This window comes from Leptodactylus fuscus, chromosome 1 (assembly GCF_031893055.1).
Source record: "Leptodactylus fuscus isolate aLepFus1 chromosome 1, aLepFus1.hap2, whole genome shotgun sequence".
NCBI lineage: Eukaryota > Metazoa > Chordata > Amphibia > Anura > Leptodactylidae > Leptodactylus > Leptodactylus fuscus.
This window is the reverse complement of record NC_134265.1, coordinates 12311035-12334963: the sequence shown is the minus strand read 5'-3', so window position 1 is coordinate 12334963 and position 23929 is coordinate 12311035. Positions and strand designations below refer to the sequence as shown.

The 23929-nt window shown below is 46.8% G+C and overlaps 2 protein-coding genes across 2 annotated transcripts in view; both read left to right on the top strand.

Moving 5' to 3' along the window:
* Nucleotides 1-23929, top strand: part of LOC142195323 (uncharacterized) — a gene marked incomplete at its 5' end in the record, with an annotated part of 202381 nt that overhangs the window by 155017 nt on the left and 23435 nt on the right. The gene's annotated exons all lie outside the window — the stretch shown is intronic.
* LOC142188820 (uncharacterized) lies at nucleotides 15667-20054 on the top strand. The gene is made up of 4 exons (XM_075262040.1): nucleotides 15667-15680; nucleotides 16244-16367; nucleotides 18522-18543; nucleotides 18784-20054. Exons 1-4 carry the CDS (start codon nucleotides 15667-15669, stop codon nucleotides 20052-20054), a joined length of 1431 nt encoding a protein of 476 aa, XP_075118141.1.

Below are 23929 nucleotides of genomic sequence, written 5' to 3'. Positions count from 1 at the left end.
TGAACTAGCCCTAACAAGTAGAATAATTATATAACTGTGTAATAAGCAGCATTGGTAGGAGTTAAAATCCCAGAAATGTCTGGTCCTAAAAGGGTTAATAATAAATCTACAAGAACTGTGAGCGACCAAGTATATATACCTGTTCCTGTGCAGTAACCGTGGTGACAGGACCTGTGATGATGTCACATGTGTGGGAGGAGTCAAGGAGTCACATGATCAGGTCCTGCTGTTATAGCTTAAGCTGCTCAGGCTAAAGGACCTGTGATGATGTCATAGTCATGTGATTAGTTATATTTATGGGTAGAGTCATATTATCAGGCGTTACAGTGACTATGTTCACATTAGTTACGCCAAAATGACCTGTCACCTGTATTATGGGGATCAGTACGATTCCGGGAATACCAAATTCATATGGTTTTATTTATATTAACCCCTTAGCAAAAAGCTAAAACTTTACTGTCTGTGTGTGACGTGTATGTACCGTGTTTCCCCGAAAATAAGACAGTGTCTTATATAAAATTTTGATCCTAAAGATATGCTATGTCTTATTTTCAGGCGATGTCTTATTTTATTTTTGTGTGCTGCTGCTACCACTGCGCTACGCTGAGATGTGCTTACTGCGCAAAGACTGTATGAAGAAAAACATTGCAGCCGGATGAACGCTGTGTGCGGTGCTCCGTGTGCACAGTAAAGCCACTGCTGTGATACCGTACGTTGTATCCACTATTCCTGCTACTGTGGGATGAGCTGGGAGAGTGGACCCCCCGCCACATACGATTCATCCTACAGCAGCAGGAACAGTGGATACAATGTACCACAGCGGCATCAGCAGCCGGCATACCTTTGTACACGGAACATTGCACACAGTGTTCAGCTGGCTGCAGTGTTTTTCTTCATACAATCTTTGCGCAGAAAGATGATTATTATTGGGGGATGTCTTACTTTTGGGGGATGCCTTATATTAGGCAATTCAACAAAAACTCTGCTATGTCTTACTTTTGGGGGATGACTTATTTTCGGGGAAACAGGGTAGTAGCGCTGTGTGTTTGTGACAAGTATGTAGCGGACTTGTCTGTGTATGACGTGTATGTAGCGGAGCCATCTGTGTGTTCCGTGTATGTATCAGATCTCTCTGTGTGTGACGTGTATGTAGCAGATCTGTCTGTGTGTGACGTGTATGTAGCAGATCAGTCTGTGTGTGACGTATATGTAGCGGAGCCGTCTGTGTATGACATGTATGTAGCAGAGCCACTGTGTGACATGTATGTAGCAGACCTGTCTGTGTGTGTGTGACGTGTATGTCACACACGCAGCTCTACTACATGCACATAACTGGATTATATAGTATGTCACACACACAGCTCTGCTACATGCTCATAACTGGGTAACATAGTATGTCACACTCACAGCTCTGCTACATGAACATATCTGGGGTACATAGTATGTCACATTCACAGCCCTACTACATGCACATAACTAGCTTACATAGCATGTCACACTCAGCTCTGCTACATGTGCTGGGTTTTTTTTTTACACGTACCCACAGGCGAAAAGATAAATTAATACGTCAGGCCTCGATTATTTTCTCAGTGTCTCTTAGTCTGACATGTCTGTCCAGTTTTTTCATAGATACTAGATGGATACAAAAGTAGTTGATGTGAACGGGCCCTTGCCCATAAACACACACAGCTCTGCTACACACACATTAGACACAGTGCCTGCAGGTGAAGTTATCAGACAGACTCAGCTTCAGCCACAGCCTGTAGGGGGAGCCCCAAACTAAACAACATCTGGATATAATACATAACAAGGGGCTGAAGGTGAAGGAGAGGAAGAGGAGGTGCTGGGATGGGTGAGTATTAGAGATGAGCGAACACTAAAATGTTCGAGGTTCGAAATTCGATTCGAACAGCCGCTCAATGTTCGTGTGTTCGAATGGGTTTCGAACCTCATTATAGTCTATGGGGAACAGATACTCGTTAAGGGGGAAACCCAAATCCGTGTCTGGAGGGTCACCAAGTCCACTATGACACCCCAGGAAATGATGCCAACACCTCTGGAATGACACTGGGACAGCAGGGGAAGCATGTCTGGGGGCATCTAACACACCAAAGACCCTCTATTACCCCAACATCACAGCCTAACAACTACACACTTTACACACTCAATACCACCTCTCTGACAGTAGGAAAACACCTTGAAACATGTGTATTTGGCACTTGCAGTGAGGAGAGCTTGTCACCAGCAGTGAATTTGACCCTTGTAGTAAGTTGAGGTTGGCACCAACATTTGTTTTGAAAATCAGGGTGGATTGAGCCTCTAACCAGCAGAGTTTGGGCAAATTCATGGTGGAGGGAGCCTCTAAACACCCCAGTTTGGGCAAATTCATGGTGGAGGGAGCCTCTAAAAACCCCAGTTTGGACCAATTCATGGTGGAGGGAGCCTCTAACCAGCCCAGTGTGGGCAAATTCATGGTGGAGGGAGCCTCTAAAAAACCCAGTTTGGACCAATTCATGGTGGAGGGAGCCTCTAACCAGCCCAGTTTGGGCAAATTCATGGTGGAGGGAGCCTCTAAAAAACCCAGTTTGGACCAATTCATGGTGGAGGGAGCCTCTAACCAGCCCAGTTTGGGCAAATTCATGGTGGAGGGAGCCTCTAAAAAACCCAGTTTGGACCAATTCATGGTGGAGGGAGCCTCTAACCAGCCCAGTTTGGGCAAATTCATGGTGGAGGGAGCCTCTAAACAGCCCAGTTTGGGCAAATTCATGGTGGAGGGAGCCTCTAACCAGCCCAGTTTGGACCAATTAATGGTGGAGGGAGCCTCTAACCAGCCCAGTTTGGGCAAATTCATGGTGGAGGGAGCCTCTAAACAGCCCAGTTTGGACCAATTCATGGTGGAGGGAGCCTCTAAAAAACCCAGTTTGGACCAATTCATGGTGGAGGGAGCCTCTAAACAGCCCAGTTTGGGCAAATTCATGGTGGAGGGAGCCTCTAACCAGCCCAGTTTGGACCAATTCATGGTGGAGGGAGCCTCTAACCAGCCCAGTTTGGGCAAATTCATGGTGGAGGGAGCCTCTAAACAGCCCAGTTTGGACCAATTCATGGTGGAGGGAGCCTCTAAAAAACCCAGTTTGGACCAATTCATGGTGGAGGGAGCCTCTAAACAGCCCAGTTTGGGCAAATTCATGGTGGAGGGAGCCTCTAACCAGCCCAGTTTGGACCAATTAATGGTGGAGGGAGCCTCTAAACAGCCAAGTTTTGGGAAATTCATGGTGGAGGGAGCCTCTAACCAGCCCAGTGTGGACCAATTCATGGTGGAGGGAGCCTCTAACCAGCCCAGTTTGGACCAATTCATGGTGGAGGGAGCCTCTAAACAGCCCAGTTTGGGCAAATTCATGGTGGAGGGAGCCTCTAAAAAACCCAGTTTGGACCAATTCATGGTGGAGGGAGCCTCTAACCAGCCCAGTTTGGACCAATTAATGGTGGAGGGAGCCTCTAAACAGCCAAGTTTGGACCAATTCATGGTGGAGGGAGCCTCTAAAAACCCCAGTTTGGACCAATTCATGGTGGAGGGAGCCTCTAACCAGCCCAGTTTGGGCAAATTCATGGTGGAGGGAGCCTCTAAACAGCCCAGTTTGGGCAAATTCATGGTGGAGGGAGCCTCTAACCAGCCCAGTTTGGACCAATTAATGGTGGAGGGAGCCGCTAAACAGCCCAGTTTGGACCAATTCATGGTGGAGGGAGCCTCTAAAAACCCCAGTTTGGACCAATTCATGGTGGAGGGAGCCTCTAAAAAACCCAGTTTGGACCAATTCATGGTGGAGGGAGCCTCTAACCAGCCCAGTTTGGACCAATTAATGGTGGAGGGAGCCTCTAAACAGCCAAGTTTGGACCAATTCATGGTGGAGGGAGCCTCTAAAAACCCCAGTTTGGACCAATTCATGGTGGAGGGAGCCTCTAACCAGCCCAGTTTGGGCAAATTCATGGTGGAGGGAGCCTCTAAACAGCCCAGTTTGGGCAAATTCATGGTGGAGGGAGCCTCTAACCAGCCCAGTTTGGACCAATTAATGGTGGAGGGAGCCGCTAAACAGCCCAGTTTGGACCAATTCATGGTGGAGGGAGCCTCTAAAAACCCCAGTTTGGACCAATTCATGGTGGAGGGAGCCTCTAAACAGCCCAGTTTGGACCAATTCATGGTGGAGGGAGCCTCTAACCAGCCCAGTTTGGGCAAATTCATGGTGGAGGGAGCCTCTAAACAGCCCAGTTTGGGCAAATTCATGGTGGAGGGAGCCTCTAACCAGCCCAGTTTGGACCAATTAATGGTGGAGGGAGCCGCTAAACAGCCCAGTTTGGACCAATTCATGGTGGAGGGAGCCTCTAAAAACCCCAGTTTGGACCAATTCATGGTGGAGGGAGCCTCTAAAAAACCCAGTTTGGACCAATTCATGGTGGAGGGAGCCTCTAACCAGCCCAGTTTGGACCAATTAATGGTGGAGGGAGCCTCTAAACAGCCAAGTTTGGACCAATTCATGGTGGAGGGAGCCTCTAAAAACCCCAGTTTGGACCAATTCATGGTGGAGGGAGCCTCTAACCAGCCCAGTTTGGGCAAATTCATGGTGGAGGGAGCCTCTAAACAGCCCAGTTTGGACCAATTCATGGTGGAGGGAGCCTCTAAAAAACCCAGTTTGGACCAATTAATGGTGGAGGGAGCCTCTAAACAGCCCAGTTTGGGCAAATTCATGGTGGAGGGAGCCTCTAACCAGCCCAGTTTGGACCAATTAATGGTGGAGGGAGCCTCTAAACAGCCAAGTTTTGGGAAATTCATGGTGGAGGGAGCCTCTAACCAGCCCAGTTTGGACCAATTCATGGTGGAGGGAGCCTCTAAACAGCCCAGTTTGGGCAAATTCATGGTGGAGGGAGCCTCTAAAAAACCCAGTTTGGACCAATTCATGGTGGAGGGAGCCTCTAACCAGCCCAGTTTGGACCAATTAATGGTGGAAGGAGCCTCTAAACAGCCAAGTTTGGACCAATTCATGGTGGAGGGAGCCTCTAAAAACCCCAGTTTGGACCAATTCATGGTGGAGGGAGCCGCTAAACAGCCCAGTTTGGACCAATTCATGGTGGAGGGAGCCTCTAAAAACCCCAGTTTGGACCAATTCATGGTGGAGGGAGCCTCTAAACAGCCCAGTTTGGGCAAATTCATGGTGGAGGGAGCCTCTAACCAGCAGAGTTGGTGGAAATCAGGGTGGAGGGAGCCTCTAACCAGCAGAGTTGGGGGAAATCAGGGTGGAGGGAGCCTCTAACCAGCAGAGTTGGGGGAAATCATGTTGGAGGGAGCCTAGTATTAGCAGAATTGTGCAACGCTTATGGTGGATGAGTATGAGGATGCGGAGGAATTGGAGAGGTTGAGTACAGACATGGAGTTTCATGTTGGGGTGCTTTACACAGGTGGGCACAAAAATGACGGCTCTACCCAGTGGTGGTTCATTTTTATCAAAGTGAGCCGGTCGGCACTCTCAGCTGACAGACGGGTGCGCTTGTCAGTGATGATGCCACCGGCTGCACTGAACACCCTCTCAGATAGGACGCTGGCGGCAGGACAGGACAGCACCTCCAAGGCATATAGGGCAAGTTCAAGCCACAGGTCCAACTTCGACACCCAATACGTGTAGGGCGCAGAGGGGTCGGAGAGGACAGGGCTGTGGTCGGAAAGGTATTCCCGCAACATGCGCCTATACTTCTCACGCCTGGTGACACTAGGACCCTCCGTGGCGGCACTTTGGCGAGGGGGTGCCATCAAGGTGTCCCAGACCTTAGACAGTGTGCCCCTCGTTTGTGTGGACCGGTGAGAACTTGGTTGCCTACTGGAGGAACTGCCCTCCCTGCCGCCAACGTCACATGCTGGAAACATCTCCATCATATTCTGCACCAATTGCCTGTGGCAAGCATTGATGCGATTGGCCCTCCCCTCTACCGGAATAAAAGACGAGATGTTGTTTTTATACCGGGGGTCAAGGATAGCAAAGATCCAGTACTGGTTGTCCTCCATGATTTTGACAATACGCTTGTCGGTTGTAAAGCACCCCAACATGAACTCAGCCATGTCTGCCACAGTGTTAGTTGGCATGACTCCTCTGGCCCCACCGGAAAGTTCAATCTCCATTTCCTCCTCATCCTCCATGTCTACCCATCCGCGCTGCAACAATGGGACGATTCGAAGTTGCCCGGAAGCCTCCTGTATCACCATCACATCATCGGACAACTCTTCTTCCTCCTCCTTCTCCTCCTCCATTAAACGCAGTGAAGCGGACAGATGTGTGGACCTACTCTCCAGCTGTGACGGATCGGATGCTATCCCTAACTCCTCTGTGTGATCTGAGTTATCCCTGATGTCAATCAGGGATTCTCTCAGAACACACAAGAGCGGGATTGTAAGGCTCACCATCGCATCCTCAGAGCTCACCCTCCTTGTGGACTCCTCAAAGACCCGTAGGATGTCACAAAGGTCTCTCATCCATGGCCACTCATGGATGTGAAACTGAGGCAGCTGACTTTGTGGCACCCTAGGGTTTTGTAGCTGGTATTCCATCAAAGGTCTCTGCTGCTCAACCACTCTATTCAACATCTGAAACGTTGAGTTCCAGCGTGTGGGGACGTCGCACAAAAGCCGGTGTTGTGGCACATGCAGGCGTTGCTGGAGAGATTTTAAGCTAGCAGCGGCTACTGTCGACTTGCGAAAGTGGGCGCACATGCGCCGCACTTTCACCAGTAGCTCTGGAACATTGGGGTAGCTCTTTAGGAAACGTTGCACCACTAGGTTGAAGACGTGGGCCAGGCATGGAACATGTTGGAGTCCGGCAAGCTCCAGAGCTGCTACCAGGTTCCGGCCGTTATCACAAACGACCATGCCTGGGCCCAGGTGCAGCGGCTCAAACCATATTGCCGTCTCATCGAGGAGGGCATCCCTCACCTCGGAGGCAGTGTGCTGTCTGTCCCCCAAGCTGATCAGCTTCAGCACAGCCTGCTGACGTCTACCAACGCCAGTGCTGCAACGTTTCCAACTCGTAGCTGGGGTCAATCTAACAGCGGAGGAGGAGGCGGTGGCGGAGGAGGTGGCGGAGGAGGAGGCGGTAGAGGAGGAGGAGGAGGGGGGTGTTCTTCTCGTGTCCCTGCCAGGAATGTTAGGCGGGGAGACGAGGTACACCGGGCCAGTTTGGGAAGCAGTCCCAGCCTCAACTACATTCACCCAGTGTGCCGTCAGTGAAATGTAGCGTCCCTGTCCGCATGCACTTGTCCACGCGTCGGTGGTCAAGTGGACCTTTGTGCAAAGCGCGGAACTAAGGGCCCGCCTGATGTTGAGTGACACGTGCTGGTGCAAGGCGGGGACGGCACACCGGGAGAAGTAGTGACGGCTAGGGACGGCATAGCGAGGTGCCGCAGTTGCCATCAGGTCCAGGAAGGCGGGAGTTTCAACAAGCCGGAACGCCAACATCTCCTGGGCCAGCAGTTTAGCGATGTTGGCGTTCAAGGCTTGCGCGTGTGGGTGGTTAGCAGTGTATTTCTGCTGCCGCTCCAATGTCTGAGAGATGGTGGGTTGTTGTAAAGAAACGCCTGATGGTGCCTTTGATGGTGCAGGAGAAGGAGATAAGACAGGACCAGGGGAGGATGAGGTAGAAGTCAACAAAGTGGCGGAGGCAGATGAAGTGGTGTCCTGGCTCGTCCTCTGGAGTGCATCGCCAGCACAGTCAGCAGTGGCAGTGGCAGAGGCAGTGGCAGAGGCAGTGGCGTGAACGGCAGGCGGCCTTTGTCCTGCCGTTGCTGCCTGCCACTGATTCCAGTGCTTGGATTCCAAATGACGGCGCATTGAAGTGGTGGACAGGTTGCTCTTCTCAGAGCCCCTAATCAATTTCGAGAGGCAAATTGTGCAGACAACACTATATCTGTCCTCGGCGCATTCCTTGAAAAAACTCCACACCTTTGAGAAACGTGCCCTCGAGGTGGGAGTTTTTCGGGGCTGGGTACGAACTGGAACATCTTGGGAGATTCCGGGTGTGGCCTGGCTTCGCCTAAGCTGCTGACTTCTGCCTCTAGCTACCCTTTTTGGTGCTGCACCTGCCTCAACATCCACACTACTTTCCCCGCTTGACATCCCCCCTGTCCAGGTCGGGTCAGTGTCCTCATCATCCACCACTTCCTCTTCCAACTCCTGTCTCATCTCCTCCTCCCGCACAATGCGCCGGTCAACTGGATGCCCTGACGGCAACTGCGTCACATCATCGTCGATGAGGGTGGGTTGCTGGTCATCCACCACCAAATCGAACGGAGATGGAGGAGACTCTAGTGTTTGAGCATCTGGACACAGATGCTCCTCTGTTAGGTTCGTGGAATCGTGACATGGAGAGGCAGGTTGAGGGACAATGAAAGGAGCGGAGAACAGCTCTGGGGAGCAGGGACAGTTTGGGTTATTGTTCTGTAAAGCTTCGGAATTTTGGGAGGAAGGAAGACAAGACTGTTGGGTAATAGGAGGAGAGGAGGCAGAGTCTGACTGGCTGCTGGACAATGTGCTGTAAGCGTTCTCTGACAGCCATTGCAAGACCTGTTCCTGGTTCTCGGGCCTACTAAGGTTTGTACCCTGCAGTTTAGTTAATGTGGCAAGCAACCCTGGCACTGTGGAGTGGCGCAATGCTTGCTGCCCCACAGGAGTAGGCACGGGACGCCCTGTGGCTTCACTGCTACCTTGCTCCCCAGAACCATTCCCCCGACCTCGCCCACGGCCTCGTCCACATCCCTTTCCGGGAGCCTTGCGCATTTTGAATTCCTAGTTAGAAATTGGCACTGTATACCAGTAGTAAAAATTGTGGGTGCACGTAACCCCAATATATTCTTTGAATTACCAGTCAGACACTGGCACTATATGGCAGTAGCAAGAAATGAGGGTATTTGTATTCCCAATATATTCTTTGAATTCCCAGTCAGACAATGGCACTGTATACCAGTAGTAAAAATTGTGGGTGCACGTAACCCCAATATATTCTTTGAATTCCCAGTCAGACACTGGCACTATATGGCAGTAGCAAGAAATGAGGGTATTTGTATTCCCAATATATTCTTTGAATTCCCAGTCAGACAATGGCACTGTATACCAGTAGTAAAAATTGTGGGTGCACGTAACCCCAATATATTCTTTGAATTACCAGTCAGAAACTGGCACTATATGGCAGTAGCAAGAAATGAGGGTATTTGTATTCCCAATATATTCTTTGAATTCCCAGTCAGACAATGGCACTGTATACCAGTAGTAAAAATTGTGGGTGCACGTAACCCCAATATATTCTTTGAATTACCAGTCAGAAACTGGCACTATATGGCAGTAGCAAGAAATGAGGGTATTTGTATTCCCAATATATTCTTTGAATTCCCAGTCAGACAATGGCACTGTATACCAGTAGTAAAAATTGTGGGTGCACGTAACCCCAATATATTCTTTGAATTACCAGTCAGAAACTGGCACTATATGGCAGTAGCAAGAAATGAGGGTATTTGTATTCCCAATATATTCTTTGAATTCCCAGTCAGACAATGGCACTGTATACCAGTAGTAAAAATTGTGGGTGCACGTAACCCCAATATATTCTTTGAATTCCCAGTCAGACACTGGCACTATATGGCAGTAGCAAGAAATGAGGGTATTTGTATTCCCAATATATTCTTTGAATTCCCAGTCAGACAATGGCACTGTATACCAGTAGTAAAAATTGTGGGTGCACGTAACCCCAATATATTCTTTGAATTCCCAGTGAGACAATGGCACTATATGGCAGTAGTAAAAATAGTGGGTGTATATAGCCCCAATTCTATTGCTAGGGGACTTGCAGGGTATTTCTGGGGTGAAGGTGGGGGGGCACACCGTTGGAACGGGTATCGGGGTATATATCGGGTATACAGGAATACACTGACAGTGTATTCCATTCAGGATCCTGGGAAAGCTGGGTTGTGGCGATTGAGCCCGTCAGTGCCACGTTACACTGACAAGCTTCTCCCTGGAATTTAGCTCTTACAAGAGCTGTTGTGGTTGTCTTCTCCTTCCTATCCTAGCCTGTCCCTGCCTACCCAGAATCTAAGCCCTAGCTAGCTGGACGGAAACCTCCGTCCTCGGTGAATTGCAAGCTCAGAATGACGCAAACCTGGGCGGCGCTGTTCTTTTAAATTAGAGGTCACGTTTTCGGCAGCCAATGGGTTTTGCCTACTTTTCTCAACGTCACCGGTGTCGTAGTTCCTGTCCCACCTACCCTGCGCTGTTATTGGAGCAAAAAAGGCGCCAGGGAAGGTGGGAGGGGAATCGAGTAATGGCGCACTTTACCACGCGGTGTTCGATTCGATTCGAACATGCCGAACAGCCTAATATCCGATCGAACATGAGTTCGATAGAACACTGTTCGCTCATCTCTAGTGAGTATGTAAAAAAAAAAATGAGACCCTATAGCAGACACGCCTCTCAGATTGCCAAGGTGATATACGTGGCAAGATCACCAATTTATTTATTTTTTAAAACATCCTGCTTTGGTGTTTGCCACCCATTGAAAACAATCAGGGCAGAATCTGACTCAAACTCAGCGTCAGACTCCACTGTGTAATGGCCTAAAGTCACCCTGTGCGGTCTAATGTAGAATGCAGAATATTGCCTGTAAGGGGCAGTATGTTTTGTGAGGGCCACTAAGGGGCAGTATATTGTGTGAGGGCCTTTAAGGTGCAGTATGTTGTATGAGGGCCTGTAACGGTTAGTATATTGTGCGAGGGCCACTAAGGGGCAGTATATTATGTGGGAGCCTATAAGGGGCAGTATGTTGTATGAGGGCCTGTAAGGCTGGCCTTACACGAATGTAAGTTAACTCTGCAAATGGTCCATAATTGTGGGTTCTCTATTGCGGACCATTTGTGGACACATCGTATTCCGTGCGGCCTCTTACACCACCAGATATTTTATGTGGTGTGTTGTGCCGTGACCAGGGTCCGCACTGAATACCGCAGGTCCACAAAGTCACGGACTGTCCCATAGAACTCTATGGGTGCATGCTGTAAATACATCACTCCCTCCCCCTCCTCACACACAGTCCCATGTAACTACATCACTCCCTCCCCCTCCTCACACACAGTCCCATGTAAATACATCACTCCCTCCCCCTCCTCACATACAGTCCCATGTAAATACATCACTCCCTCCCCCTCCTCACATACAGTCCCATGTAAATACATCACTCCCTCCCCTCCTCACATACAGTCCCATGTAACTACATCACTCCCTCCCCCTCCTCACATACAGTCCCATGTAAATACATCACTCCCTCCCCCCTCACATAGTCCCATGTAAATACATCACTCCCTCCCCTCCTCACATACAGTCCCATGTAACTATATCACTCCCTCCCCCTCCTTACATACAGTCCCATGTAACTACATCACTCCCTCCCCCTCCTTACATACAGTCCCATGTAACTACATCACTCCCTCCCCCTCCTCACATACAGTCCCATGTAACTACATCACTCCCTCCCCCTCTTCATATACAGTCCCATGTAACTACCTCACACATTATTACGACTTCCCGCTATTTGCTTCCATTACCTCACTAGAGCTGTGCTACAGGAGACCCCGCCCCTCCGTGTAGTGGCTCCACCCCTTCTGTGACATCATCGGTATCAGGAATTGTCGGCTCTATTTGTCCTCTGTGCTCACCACATCTGCGGTACTGGAGCAGGTAAGTGCTCACTGCAGCCCTGTCACCATAGATACTGTACAGGAGCAGGTAAGTGTTCACACTGATAAATGTCCAGTCTATGGAGGCTTTCACTCTCTCACTGCTTTTTAACCCTTTAAGGACTCCGTGTATTTTGCATGTTGTGTATTTTGCTCCTCGTCGCTACGTCAGGGCTTATTCTTTATACTTTTATTGGGTACATATAATGTTTAGCTTTTATTTTCAGGCGGGGTCCATGTGAATGTCTTACAGTTCTATCATGTTTTGCATTTTGTTGTTCCAGCGTTCCCTCTGTAATATACGTGACATGGCGGCTTAGTCCTGGGCAGGGGGTGTCGTTAGGATTACGGGGATACCAGATTTATATCGGTTTTGTTACATTTTACCACTTTTACAAATAAGACGTCACTTTTTGAATACGAGGGATTTTCCGGGGTCTCCGTATTCTGACACCTATAACCTTATTCCTGTGTTGTTGCTGGAGATCTGTCGGGGCTCATTATTTGCAGGACAAGTTGTAGTTGTTATTATTATAATTTTTGGTGAAATCAACGTGACCCAAATAAGTTATTTTGCTCATTGCGGTATACTTTATAACGCTATTTTCGGACAGTGCGGTCTTATATGGTCCTAACATGTTTTTGTTGCTTATGTTATGTGTATTTTAACTGTAAAATTGAGTTTTTTAATATTTATTGTATGTTTTTTATTCAATTTTTTTTTCTAATTTTTCTCTGTCTCACAAGGGGACCTCAGATCTCTGATCCTCACTTCAGTCAGAGCATTACCGTTCCTGTGCCCATGGCATTGCAGCATCATACTATTACGGTACTGATTATTAATTACACGCTCAGTGCGATGTAGTAGTACAGCATAGTAGTAAGGCCCCACAGGACATCCTAAAGCAGTAAAGCACTGCGGGAAAAACCGCAGCGGCAACAAATTGCGGTTCTTCCCGCATCGCTTTAGACAGAAAGCTCGCAGAGTTTTCCTCCATGGACTTTCTGTTACAATTATACCTATGAGGAAACCGCTGTCGTTTCCGTAAGTATAATTGACATGATGCGATTTCCAAAACTGTGCCGATTTTGTAAATCGCGGCATATCCGCACACATTTTTTTCCGTAAAGTGGGCATGGCAGTCACTGGAATTCCATCCACTTTACCATTACTGTAAAACGCCACAATTTTTCCCGCAGCGGAAAATCGCAGCATTTCTATCCCGTGGGCCCCCGGCCTAAAGGGGTTTTCTCATACCATTCTCTCACCAGTAGTCTCACTTCCTGTATGCTTCCACAAGCTAGGGGGAGGCGGCTCTGACTGTGTGATGGACAGGACACTGTGAAGCGCCTCACTAGATATAGACGTTACTAGAAATCTATTATAAATACAGATCAAATAATCCGCACAGTAAATGTCTATTACATTACAAGGGGCTGGAGATAAACTTAGACCATGTTTTCATCTGCACATGGGTTTCCATTCGGGAAGTCTGCTTGGGGACCCCCGAACGGAAACCTAATCCGCATAAAAAAAGCGGTTACCTTAGGAAACCCGTGGATTCCATAAACTATTACGGGGTTCATGTAGTTTCCACATGAAAAATCCGAAGACAAAAAGTGCTGCTTGCAGTGCTTTTCTCTCCACAGGGGAATGGAATGGCCCGAGCGCAGATGTGTACTGGGCCTAATTTATGCTAGGTTCACACTAGCATTCGGGTCCACATTGGGACCCTGTCGCCTTAAAAAACAGTTACATGTGGAAACCTGAAGACCTCATAGATTATAAAGGGGTCCGTCAGATTTCCATCTAATTTCTAACTATTTTATACTGAAGCCTCCTTGCAGGACTTTTCTCTCTGCCGATTTCAATCCTACAAAGACTCCAATGCCAGTGTGTCCAGCCTAAGGCTGAGTTCACACAGGGTATTTTGGTCAGGATTATGAGGCCGTATCCGCCTCAAAATCCTGACCAAAAAGACGGTTTCCATTGATTTCAATGGAAGCTGGTCATTTCTTTTTTCCAGGAGCTGTTTTGTTCCTTGTGAATCCGCCTGAAGACACTCCCGACTAGGCCATTCATTTGGGCCTAATCCGGATCGCAGAGCCGCGACTGGATGCCGGAGCACTGCCCCGTATTGTGGACCGGAACCTGAGGCGGCCTCCGCGTCAAGTTCTGATCCAAAATACTCCATCTGAACTCAGCCTTACAAGCTGCAGAGGAGACCAAGACGTAGTAAATGCAATGTTCTCATTGTGTCTACATAGAGAGATAACAGACTTTACCAGCTGCAGATAACAGAGAGCAGTGAGTCATGGCTGTATACTGTCTTATAAGATATAGGCCCGGGCTCTATGGAAACCTTGTGTAAACAATGGGAGGAGTAATTAACATAGCAGGCAAACAAAGCCTCATTACTGAAGCAGCATATTTAGGAGGAGCCTTGAATTTACGTAAACTAGCAGGATAGAAAGGATCCCCGAGAGACGGGAGTAGCCCTTTCATTTCTGCAGGACGAATTGTACTTCATAAAGCTACCATCTAGAGATGAGCGAGTACTGTTCGGATCAGCCGATCCGAACAGCACGCTCCATAGAAATGAATGGATGCACCTGGTACTTCCGCTTGGACGTAGCCGGCGCGCTTAACCCCCCGCGTGCCGGCTACGTCCATTCATTTCTATGCGAGCGTGCTGTTCGGATCGGCTGATCCGAACAGTACTCACTCATCTCTACTACCATCTAATATTCCGTACAATGTACGGGGAAGCTGTAAACATCTCAGAATGGGGTTGAATTGGAGAAAAACTTTGTAAGGACCAGCCCCACATTGCAAAATGCAGTATTTTTTGTTGCAGATTTTTTTTTTTTTTTTTTTTTTTTTTAATAAAGCCAAGAGCGGCTACAAAAGGAATGGGAAATATAAAGACAATCTAAGTTGTTTACCTTCTGTTACATCCTCTCCTGATTTTGGCTCAAAAATTAACAAAATCTGCAGCGAGAACATGGGGCCTCAGCCTTTAGGCCCAGTTCACATCGCTATTCGGTGATTCTCCGCAAGCAGCATTTTCTCTTCACATTTTTCGTGCAGAAACTGAGTAGAAATCGCTTCCCATACACATATAGGGAAATCGCTGGTGTTTCTGTAGGTATTCTTGATTTGCCGTGATTTCCAAAACTGCAATGGTTTTAGAAATCACAGTGTGTCCACTTTGTGTATTTTTCCACAATGTATAGATAGGATCTGCAAGAATTCAATCTACTTTGCAGTGACGGTTAGAGATGAGCGAACACTGTTCGGATCAGCCGTTCCGAACAGCACGTTCCCATAGAAATGAATGGAAGCACCAGGCGTGTACACTTTGCCGGTCGCCATGCCAGGTGCTTCCATTCATTTCTATGGGAGCGTGCTGTTCGGAACGGCTGATCCGAACAGTGTTCGCTCATCTCTAGTGACGGTAAAATGCTGTGGTTTTTGCAGGGGCGTTTACGCCATGTAGAACCCCGGCCTCAAGGAGTTTTCCCAGGAACATAACCATGTGTAAATTTATAGACAATTGAAAGTTAAACATTTCTGACAACATGAATAATAAAAAATTTTGCTAAATTTACAACATTTTCAATAACCATCTTAGTGGTGACATCTTTTGTCTTAATCAGTTGCCAATGGATCTGACCATGAATGGAGGATTTTTCTATGACCTGGGACTTGTCAGATACTCAATACAACAATACTTTACTGGCAAACGATAATCTTACCCATTAGATTAATAGTAAACGCTCTGATACACGGAGACTGTAAATTAATTCTGCGTTAACTCTTTGTGGGCAGGCTTCAGCTGCCGCTACCAGCTGTGTCACTCTAACCGTACTCTGTACAGCTTCCTCCTAACAAAATCCGTCTCTTTACGCATGGTAGCCGTAAGGTAATGTTCACACAGCGGAAACCAAAATCCACATGTGAACTTTCTACGTGGCTAGCCATGACGGGATACCAATGTAGTGCACTGGCATCCCATTGCGGCATTGTGCTACTGATTAGGCCCAAATGAATGGATCTAATCATAAGGGAGTCTCGAAAATCCACGGGAAATCCATTCATTTTTCCCGCTAGCAGAAAAAAAAAGCAAGCGGCTCCCATTGAAGTCAATAGGAGACTTTTTTACAGGCCGATTCTGCGACAAAATCTGCCTGCAAAAAACTCCATGTGAACTAGCCCTAAGGCTTGTGGAAACTCCCGCTCACGTGTTTCAGAGCTCTAGAAGGAACACTCTGCGGCAATTTCAAGTTGCTACAGTGGGACCCATTCTGTTAGACTTCATCATTTTAAGCATGGAAAGCACACGATCCTACTCATTTTTGGACCTCAGATGTCTGCAGGCACCCAATAAAATTACGGTGTGCTTGTGCAGTCTGTGAATAACACGGACATCACACGTATGAAACGGACATATGAATGAGGCCTAAGTTGTCTCTACTTTTATGTAAGATTCTGGTCATTTTCATTAGTGAAGACTGTGAGAGATCCGTCAGTGACACTTGCTGATGTTCCAAGGCAAAGACGCAGTGGAAGTCAGTGCCATCTTGTAAATTGTCAGCTCAGTAACTTCAGGGTAAGTTTACACAGGGTTTTTGAGGTGGATACGGCCTCAAAATCCTGACCAAATAGACGGCTCCCATTGAAATCAATTTGTTGAAATCAATTTGTTGAAAGCTATTTGTTCCAGCTCCTGGAAAAAGAAGCAAGATGCTCATTCTTTTCAGGCGGATTCACCTCGCGACATCCGCCTGAAGACACTCTCTCCCAACTAGGCCCATTCATTTGGGCCTAATTCGGAGTGGAGTGCGTAACTGGATGCCGGGGCACTGCACCGGCATCAAGTCGCAGCTACCCGTATTTTGGTCCAGAACCTGAAGCGGCCTCCGCCTCAAGTTCCGGACCAAAAAAACCCGTGTGGACTTACCCTCAGTCTCCTTCTCACCTTTGGAGGGTTGCTTTCCACTCCTCATAGGGATCTCGTCTAAGAGAGTAAGTCAGTAGAAAGGAAAGACTGTGAAACTTTGCACAGAGAGGAGGTATATGCCTTGTATATCCACATACTGGCGGCTGTAGAAAGATTTCCTATTCCCTTTAATGTAGGTTCTGAATTAAGATCGTGCAGGATGTTTCTTCTTTTCACTGACTGTTTTGTTTTTTTTCCAGCTAGTGGAAAATTAACAGTATGCCTCCCATTAAAATAGTAGAGGTGGAACTTCTCATAACATTGCCTGTGTAAACCTAGCTTTATATTATCTATTAAATATATTTATTACATGGGATCTTGTGAGGTTTTGACATTGTCTCATCTTCTCTCCATTCAGGTTCCTACAATATAGAATCCTCTCAGTATCTTCTATATAAGAGAATATTCCTGATTGATCCATCAAGGATGAAAAGAGACCGGAACAAGATGGCGGAAAGTCTATTAAATCTCACCCTAGAGATCATCTGCCAGCTTACTGGAGAGGTTAGAGATTCTAATGATGTCATCATTACATCATTCTTATCTATAGTAATAACAGATGATATGACTGGAGAGGTGATGGACTCTGGACATGTATGTAGTGATATTTATTAAAGGGGTTGTCCCATAACAAGGATCCTGACTATACTGCTAGTTTATGTGGATATAAAACTTTTCCTAAATACATTGGGGGGGGGGGGGGCTGACAAGCAACGGAGCTCCTCATATAGGGGAGGGGGAGGTGAGAGCTCTGGGATTAATGTGCTGTCTATCTTCAGCTTTTCCACTTATCAGCCAGTTTAATTGAATTTGGCTGATAAGGGCTGAGATAAGGAGTCCATTACCTCTGTATGTAATGCAAGCTGACTCAAATCCAGCTCTGCTACATCATTTTCCACATCAGCGTCATACTGTGGATCATAGCAGATAGAGCAAGTGAAACCCCACCCACCAATGTGCGAGAAATCCAGGAAGTGAAGAGAGTACAGAGCCTTCAGGCTGCAGAACAAGAGTTAAGGGAATACCCCTTTAATGTGTCTCCCCATAACCAGGATTACACAGTAGTGAAGAAGACCTCTAGTGGGTGCTGTCAGGCTCCTGGGTATGAAGGATATGGAGGAACCCTGAGCCCAATCCCGGGGTCTCCACCTCAACCCCTGATACAGGAGGAGATCAATGGACAGATGATCCTAGAACTCACCAACAAGATGCTGGAGCTGCTGACTGGAGAGGTGACACTGCTGGGAATGCTGGGACATTATACAGTAACTGGAGGGGTCGGGGTGATGACTATATCATTGTGTTGTCAGGTTCCTATAAGGTGTCAGGATGTTGCTGTCTATTTCTCCATGGAGGAGTGGGAGTATTTAGAAGGCCACAAGGATCTGTACAAGGAAGTGATGATGGAGGACCACCAGCCCCTCACATCACCAGGTAATAGAAAAACAATAAAAGAAGAGCCCTATGTGAACGGTGATGAGGAGTGTGAGGACATTCCTACAGGTAAAAGTCCGACTTAAAGGTATATTAGGTTACATGCCTCGAAAATTTTTGGGTAACCTGGGATTTCTTTGTAATTTTTTCTGTATCGTTTACATATCATGCTTCTCCGAAACCCTAGAAAGACATCTGGGGGGGGGGGATTATAAGATTTCATGTATTTTATTGCTAATTTTTCAATGTAACTTTGGCTGACATAATGACCCCGTTACGTAGGAAATCCAGCGTTCTGAGAGACACTGCAGATCTTGCTCTTCTTTCCAGATGATCTACATACTAGAGAAGTGTAAAGGACCTGAAGAACTTCTTGCTTTTTTGGTACCTACTCCTAGCTTTTTCAAAGATTATGATCTACTGGTCCATACTCAGAGGTTCACTGTTATATTGTCATCTGTTTTACCACCAATGTTTTAGATATTACTTGAACTTTGGGAAAAGCCTTACACATTCTTAAAAAGAAATTTTATAAAATATCAAATAATTTCTATAGTTATATTTTGTTAAAAATTATTTTTGTTCTTGGCAGATCCATATGAAGAGTACACCATCACCCCAGGTATACCCTCAGCACTTCACAGCAAAGATCTATCATCAGATCCTGTTACACATGTCCTGTCTACTGATTCAGCACAGATTGTTAACGAAAATCAAAGTCGCGGAGAGGGTATTGTACCACAGAGCATTCAGACGGAGAAGCCATTTTCATGTCCGGAATGTGGTAAATGCCTTGCCAACAAGTATTCTCTTGTTGCACATAAAAAAATTCACATAGGGGCGAAGCCATTTTCATGTTCAGAATGTGGGAAATGTTTTATTGAGAAGTCAAATCTTCAGAAACATCAGAGAATTCACACAGGAGAGAAGCCTTTTTTATGTTCAGAATGTGGTAAATGTTTTACTTTGAAAGTCCATCTTGATAGACACTTGAGAATGCACACAGGAGAGAGACCATATTCATGCCCAGAATGTGGCAAAACTTTTATCCAGAAAGAAAATCTTGTTGAACATCAAATACTTCACACAGGAGAGAAGCCATATTCATGTTCAGAATGTGGCAAATGTTTTGCTAACAAATCCTATTTTATTAAACATCGGAGACTTCACAATGTGGAGAAGCCATATTCATGTGCAGAATGTGGCAAACGTTTTGCCCGGAACTCAGAACTTGTTAACCATCTGAGAATTCACAACGTGGAGGTAAAATATGCATGTGCAGAATGTGGGAAATCTTTTACCCAGAAATCAATTCTTACTCAACATCAGAAAATTCACAATGTGGAGAAGCCGTCTTCATGTTCAGAAGGTGGCGCGAGTTTAACCACTGAACAAATTCTTATCAAACAGAAAAAAAATGAAGCCGAACAAATTCCATTTAAATGTTCAGAATGTGAGAAAACTTTTAGCTGTAAATCGGTTCTAGTGATACATCAGAGAGTTCACACGGGGGAGAGGCCGTTTTCTTGCTCAGAATGTGAAAAAAGTTTTATCTATAAATGTGATCTTGTTAAACATCAGAGACTTCACACGGGGGAGAATTTATTTCCATGCCCAGAATGTGAGAAATGTTTTACAACTAAATCACAACTTACTAGACATGTGAGAATTCACACAGGGGAGCGGCCATATTCATGTGCATGTGGAAAGTCTTTTCGTGATAAGTCAACTCTAAAAAGTCATGAACTAACTCATATACCACGTATCAAGCCCACACCCATAGCATCCACCAATGTTGTACCTGTAAATCTGACCTTGTTAGACATCCCACCGAGCAGTAGCTATGCTTTCTTATCTTCTTAAACTTGTTTCACTGACATATAGTACAAAAATAGAATACAACCTTTAGGCTGAGGCCCCACGTTGCGGAAACGCAGCTTTTTTAGTTGCAGATTTTGTTGCGTTTTTTTGAGCCAAAGCCAGGAGTGGATCAGGCAGAGGGTAGAAGTATAAGAGCTTTATATATATCTCCCATTCCCCTTGTCGCCATTCTTGGTTTTGCCTCAAAAAATCACAACAAAATCTGCAACAGAAAAAAGCTGCATTTCCACAACGTGGAGCCTTAGGCCGGAATCACACCTCCATATGGTGGCACTTTTTTATGTAGGAATTAGGCTGAGTTCACACGGGGCTTTTTGGACTGGTTTTTGACATGGAGGCCGCCTCAGAATCTGGTCCAAAAAATGTCTCCCATTGACTTCAATGGGAGACGTTCACTTCTTTTTTCGACTAGCATTTTTTTGCCACTTGTGGAAAAAAGAAGCGACCTTCCTGACAAGGCCCATTCATTTGGGCCACTGTTAGCCATTTTTTGGACTGGATTCTGTGGCGGCATCCGCATCAAAATCTGGTCCAAAAATCCCTGTGTGAACTCAGCCATAGCGTATGTTCACGTGGAGGAATTTGGCACTGAATTTTTCAAGCAGAAACTTTGTGCTTCAGGAATTTGAAGCCTATTGTATATGACAAAAACCGACGAGGATTTTGACGCTGAATTTGGAGCAGAATTTGAAGCAGAATTTTTGGAAGAGTGTCACTGTATTTTGCTTTCATTCGGCAGGCACAAATTCCAAATTCTGCAAGTGGAGGACTTATGGAACATATTTAAAGGGAGTCTATCATTCAATTTATCCTTTTTTAAATAAACACACGGTGGAATAGCCTTTACAAAGGCCATTCTAGTCCTTCCTTTCTTGCTCCCAGCCATTTTTGAATTTTTTATTTTTTTTTTGGTTGGGGGAGTTATGTTAATGAAGCTCACGACGCACAGGGGGCGTTGTTCCTGTGCTCCGAGCACAGCAGCATCATACCCTGCATGCTTCCTCCTGGCCCTTTCTATCACACCCTCTCTATGCAATTGACAGCTACTTGTCATCCGGTTTGCTGCTTCAGCAGCAGTGTCTTAATGAGCATACTGCGCAGGCGCGGTATGCTCACGACCATACTTCACTTGGACAACGCCTTTAATGCATTTTCTTGGCCAATAGTGTTTTCTTTTTTTTCAACCAATACATACAAAGTGCCATTATCACAGCAAAATCTCATTTTGTTAAGACTAAGGCCCCACATTCTAGAAATGCTGTGTTTTTTTTGTTGTAGATTTTACTGTAGATTTTTTTTTTTTTAAGCAAAGTCAGAAGTAGCCTGAAAAGGAAATTCCAACAAAAACCACTGCATTTCCATAATGTGGGACCTTAGCCTAAGGATTTTTTTTTTTAGGCAATAGTGTTTTTTGTTAACAAATACGTAAAAAATGTCTTTATCACTGTCATGTATGGACGACCATCCTAGTACGTGACGTGGGTACGACTGTCTGGGTTAATTCACTCCATTCATTCAATGTTGCAGTCACCCTTCATTTGGTCTCCAAACTGAATGTAAACATTCTGCGAAAAGTGCTGCGGGAAAAACCGCAATGCGTTGCCGCTGCAGTGTTTCTAGTAGCGCTTTCTTGCTGCAGGAAGCTACATGGGGTCTTAGCCTAAAAAGGTAATGGGTTCAGAGAACAAACATAAGGTTCCCTCTGTGGTAGCAACCAGCACACCGTCATGTGGATGAGAACTTTGTTCCAAATGCTCCGGCTTACAAGTGGTTTCCGAACTGACCTCTACTGCTTGTACCAGGGATAGGACAGCGTCTCAGGGCTTGACCAGTGGACAGCACAGCACCCGGAGAGCGTCATATATCATCCTTGTCCTCCCCTCCCCCACTCTCTGCAAATTCCCTCTGCTTCCTCCCATGGACTTGATCTGCATTCTTTGTCTCATTAACCATTTCCTGCTGCAGATGGACCTTAGGCATTTGTAAATTCCTTTCCTAATCTCTGCATTGTAGTAATTGATTAGAATGGCAGACTGGGAGACACCTCACCTCCCTCTGCTGTTTGACTCCCATCCTGACGCTTTCTGCTGGGACATTCTGTGACACTGTGAGTACTCTCTGCTGGGTTTTTTTTTTTTTTTTTTTGGACTTTTTTACCCTCTTCAGAGACATTCCTAACAGAGAACTTTTGTTGTTGTGAGCTGCAGTGGTGTGAAGGGAGTGCTGAGCCCCTACTCCACCATCAGGGGGGGCTCCTCACCTTCCTCCACTTGCTGTGTGTTATACGCTCTGCAGTATATCCCCACGGAACTAGCACTTCTCCCATTGCTCCTTTGGCACCTCATGGGTACCGGGTTTGATTATGGAACTGTGTGACCGCCTCATGTAAGGCCTGGTGATACTGCGAGTGTACCTTCATTACCTTCTATGGTCGCTTCCCACTGTGATATGTCCAGAAGACGTCCTAACACCTCTACTGCGCCTTCCCGCACCCCAGGCCGCTCTCTTACTCACTCACCATCAATCTCTACCTTCCTGTCCCGATCTGGAACCTCTGCTACAGGGTCTGGCACTGATGACATGGCTCCTCCATCTCCTCCGCTACGCCAATCGCAGCCGCCTCCTTCACTGTCTGCCACCCTCCCTGGACATGACATGCAATCCTTGGATTCAGCCTCCCTGCCCTGCTCGGCAGCCCATATTGCCTCTGCGGACTTTCAGCTACTTCGGGACCTTATTCAAGCTCTACCCACTAAACAAGACCTGGATGCTGTAGTTTCCCGAATGGAACAATCCCAGGCACAGGCCCTCGGTGCGATCCAATCTGATGTGTCTCAACTTTCCACTGTCCTCTTTGGAACAACGCCTGTCCGCGGTGGAGAGCAATCAAACCCACTCTGAGGCCCGCCTTCAACAAATTGCTTTGCTCCTGGATGACCAGGAGAACCGGGGTCGCAGAAATAATATTCGATTACGAGGAGTGCCAGAAAAAGGCCCTCAGGATGATCTGATCAGCCGAATTAATACCATTTTCAATATGGCGACTCAACGCCCGCTGGATGCTACCTTCATGATGGACCGTGTGCATAGAGTCCAACGTTCTGGCCCGCTTGACCCTGCTAATCCTAGAGATGTTCTGTGTAGACTACATTACTTCACAGACAAGGAACATATCCTGAGGTGTGCCTGGGATATGGGATTGGTGCCTTTTGAGAATGCCTCTGTCAAGCTCTATCCTGACGTCTCATCCCGCACATTGGCTATGCGCCGTGCCCTTCAGCCGGTGTTGACTCTGATTAAGGACTGTGGAGGTTCCTATAGGTGGGGTCATCCCTTCCATTTGATTGTTCGTGCTGGCTCGTCTTCAATTGTTGTCCGTTCCCCGGCGGACTTGCCTGATTTGTTTGCCTCCCTGGATGTGCGCCCTGTCTCAGTCCCGAACTGGCTTGCTCTGGATTCCTCCCGCCCTGCTGTATCCAGGCGCGGCCGCGGTTCCAGGCGTTCTTCTTCGGCTGCCTCTAGAGAGAGACCTCGGCGAAACTCATCTCCATGACGTCTTCCAACACCGGATCCGCCTGGGTCTCCACTCCGTCAACCGGATCTCTCAGCTCAACTTCCCATTGAAGCATGATCCCTCATGCCGCCGGTTTTTGATCTGCTCACAGGACGGTGCTAATATCCTTTTATATTGAGTGGTCTCGGACTTGTTTTGTGGTTGGTGGACATTTTCACTGTGTTTATTTTGTTCTGTGGCTACTCTGTTCCTCTTGATCCTGCTCCTGCTGGGCTTTATAGATGGCCCTTGTTGTTGATTTTGCTTTGTTTTTATACAATGTTGTTATTTGGACCTTAGAGTC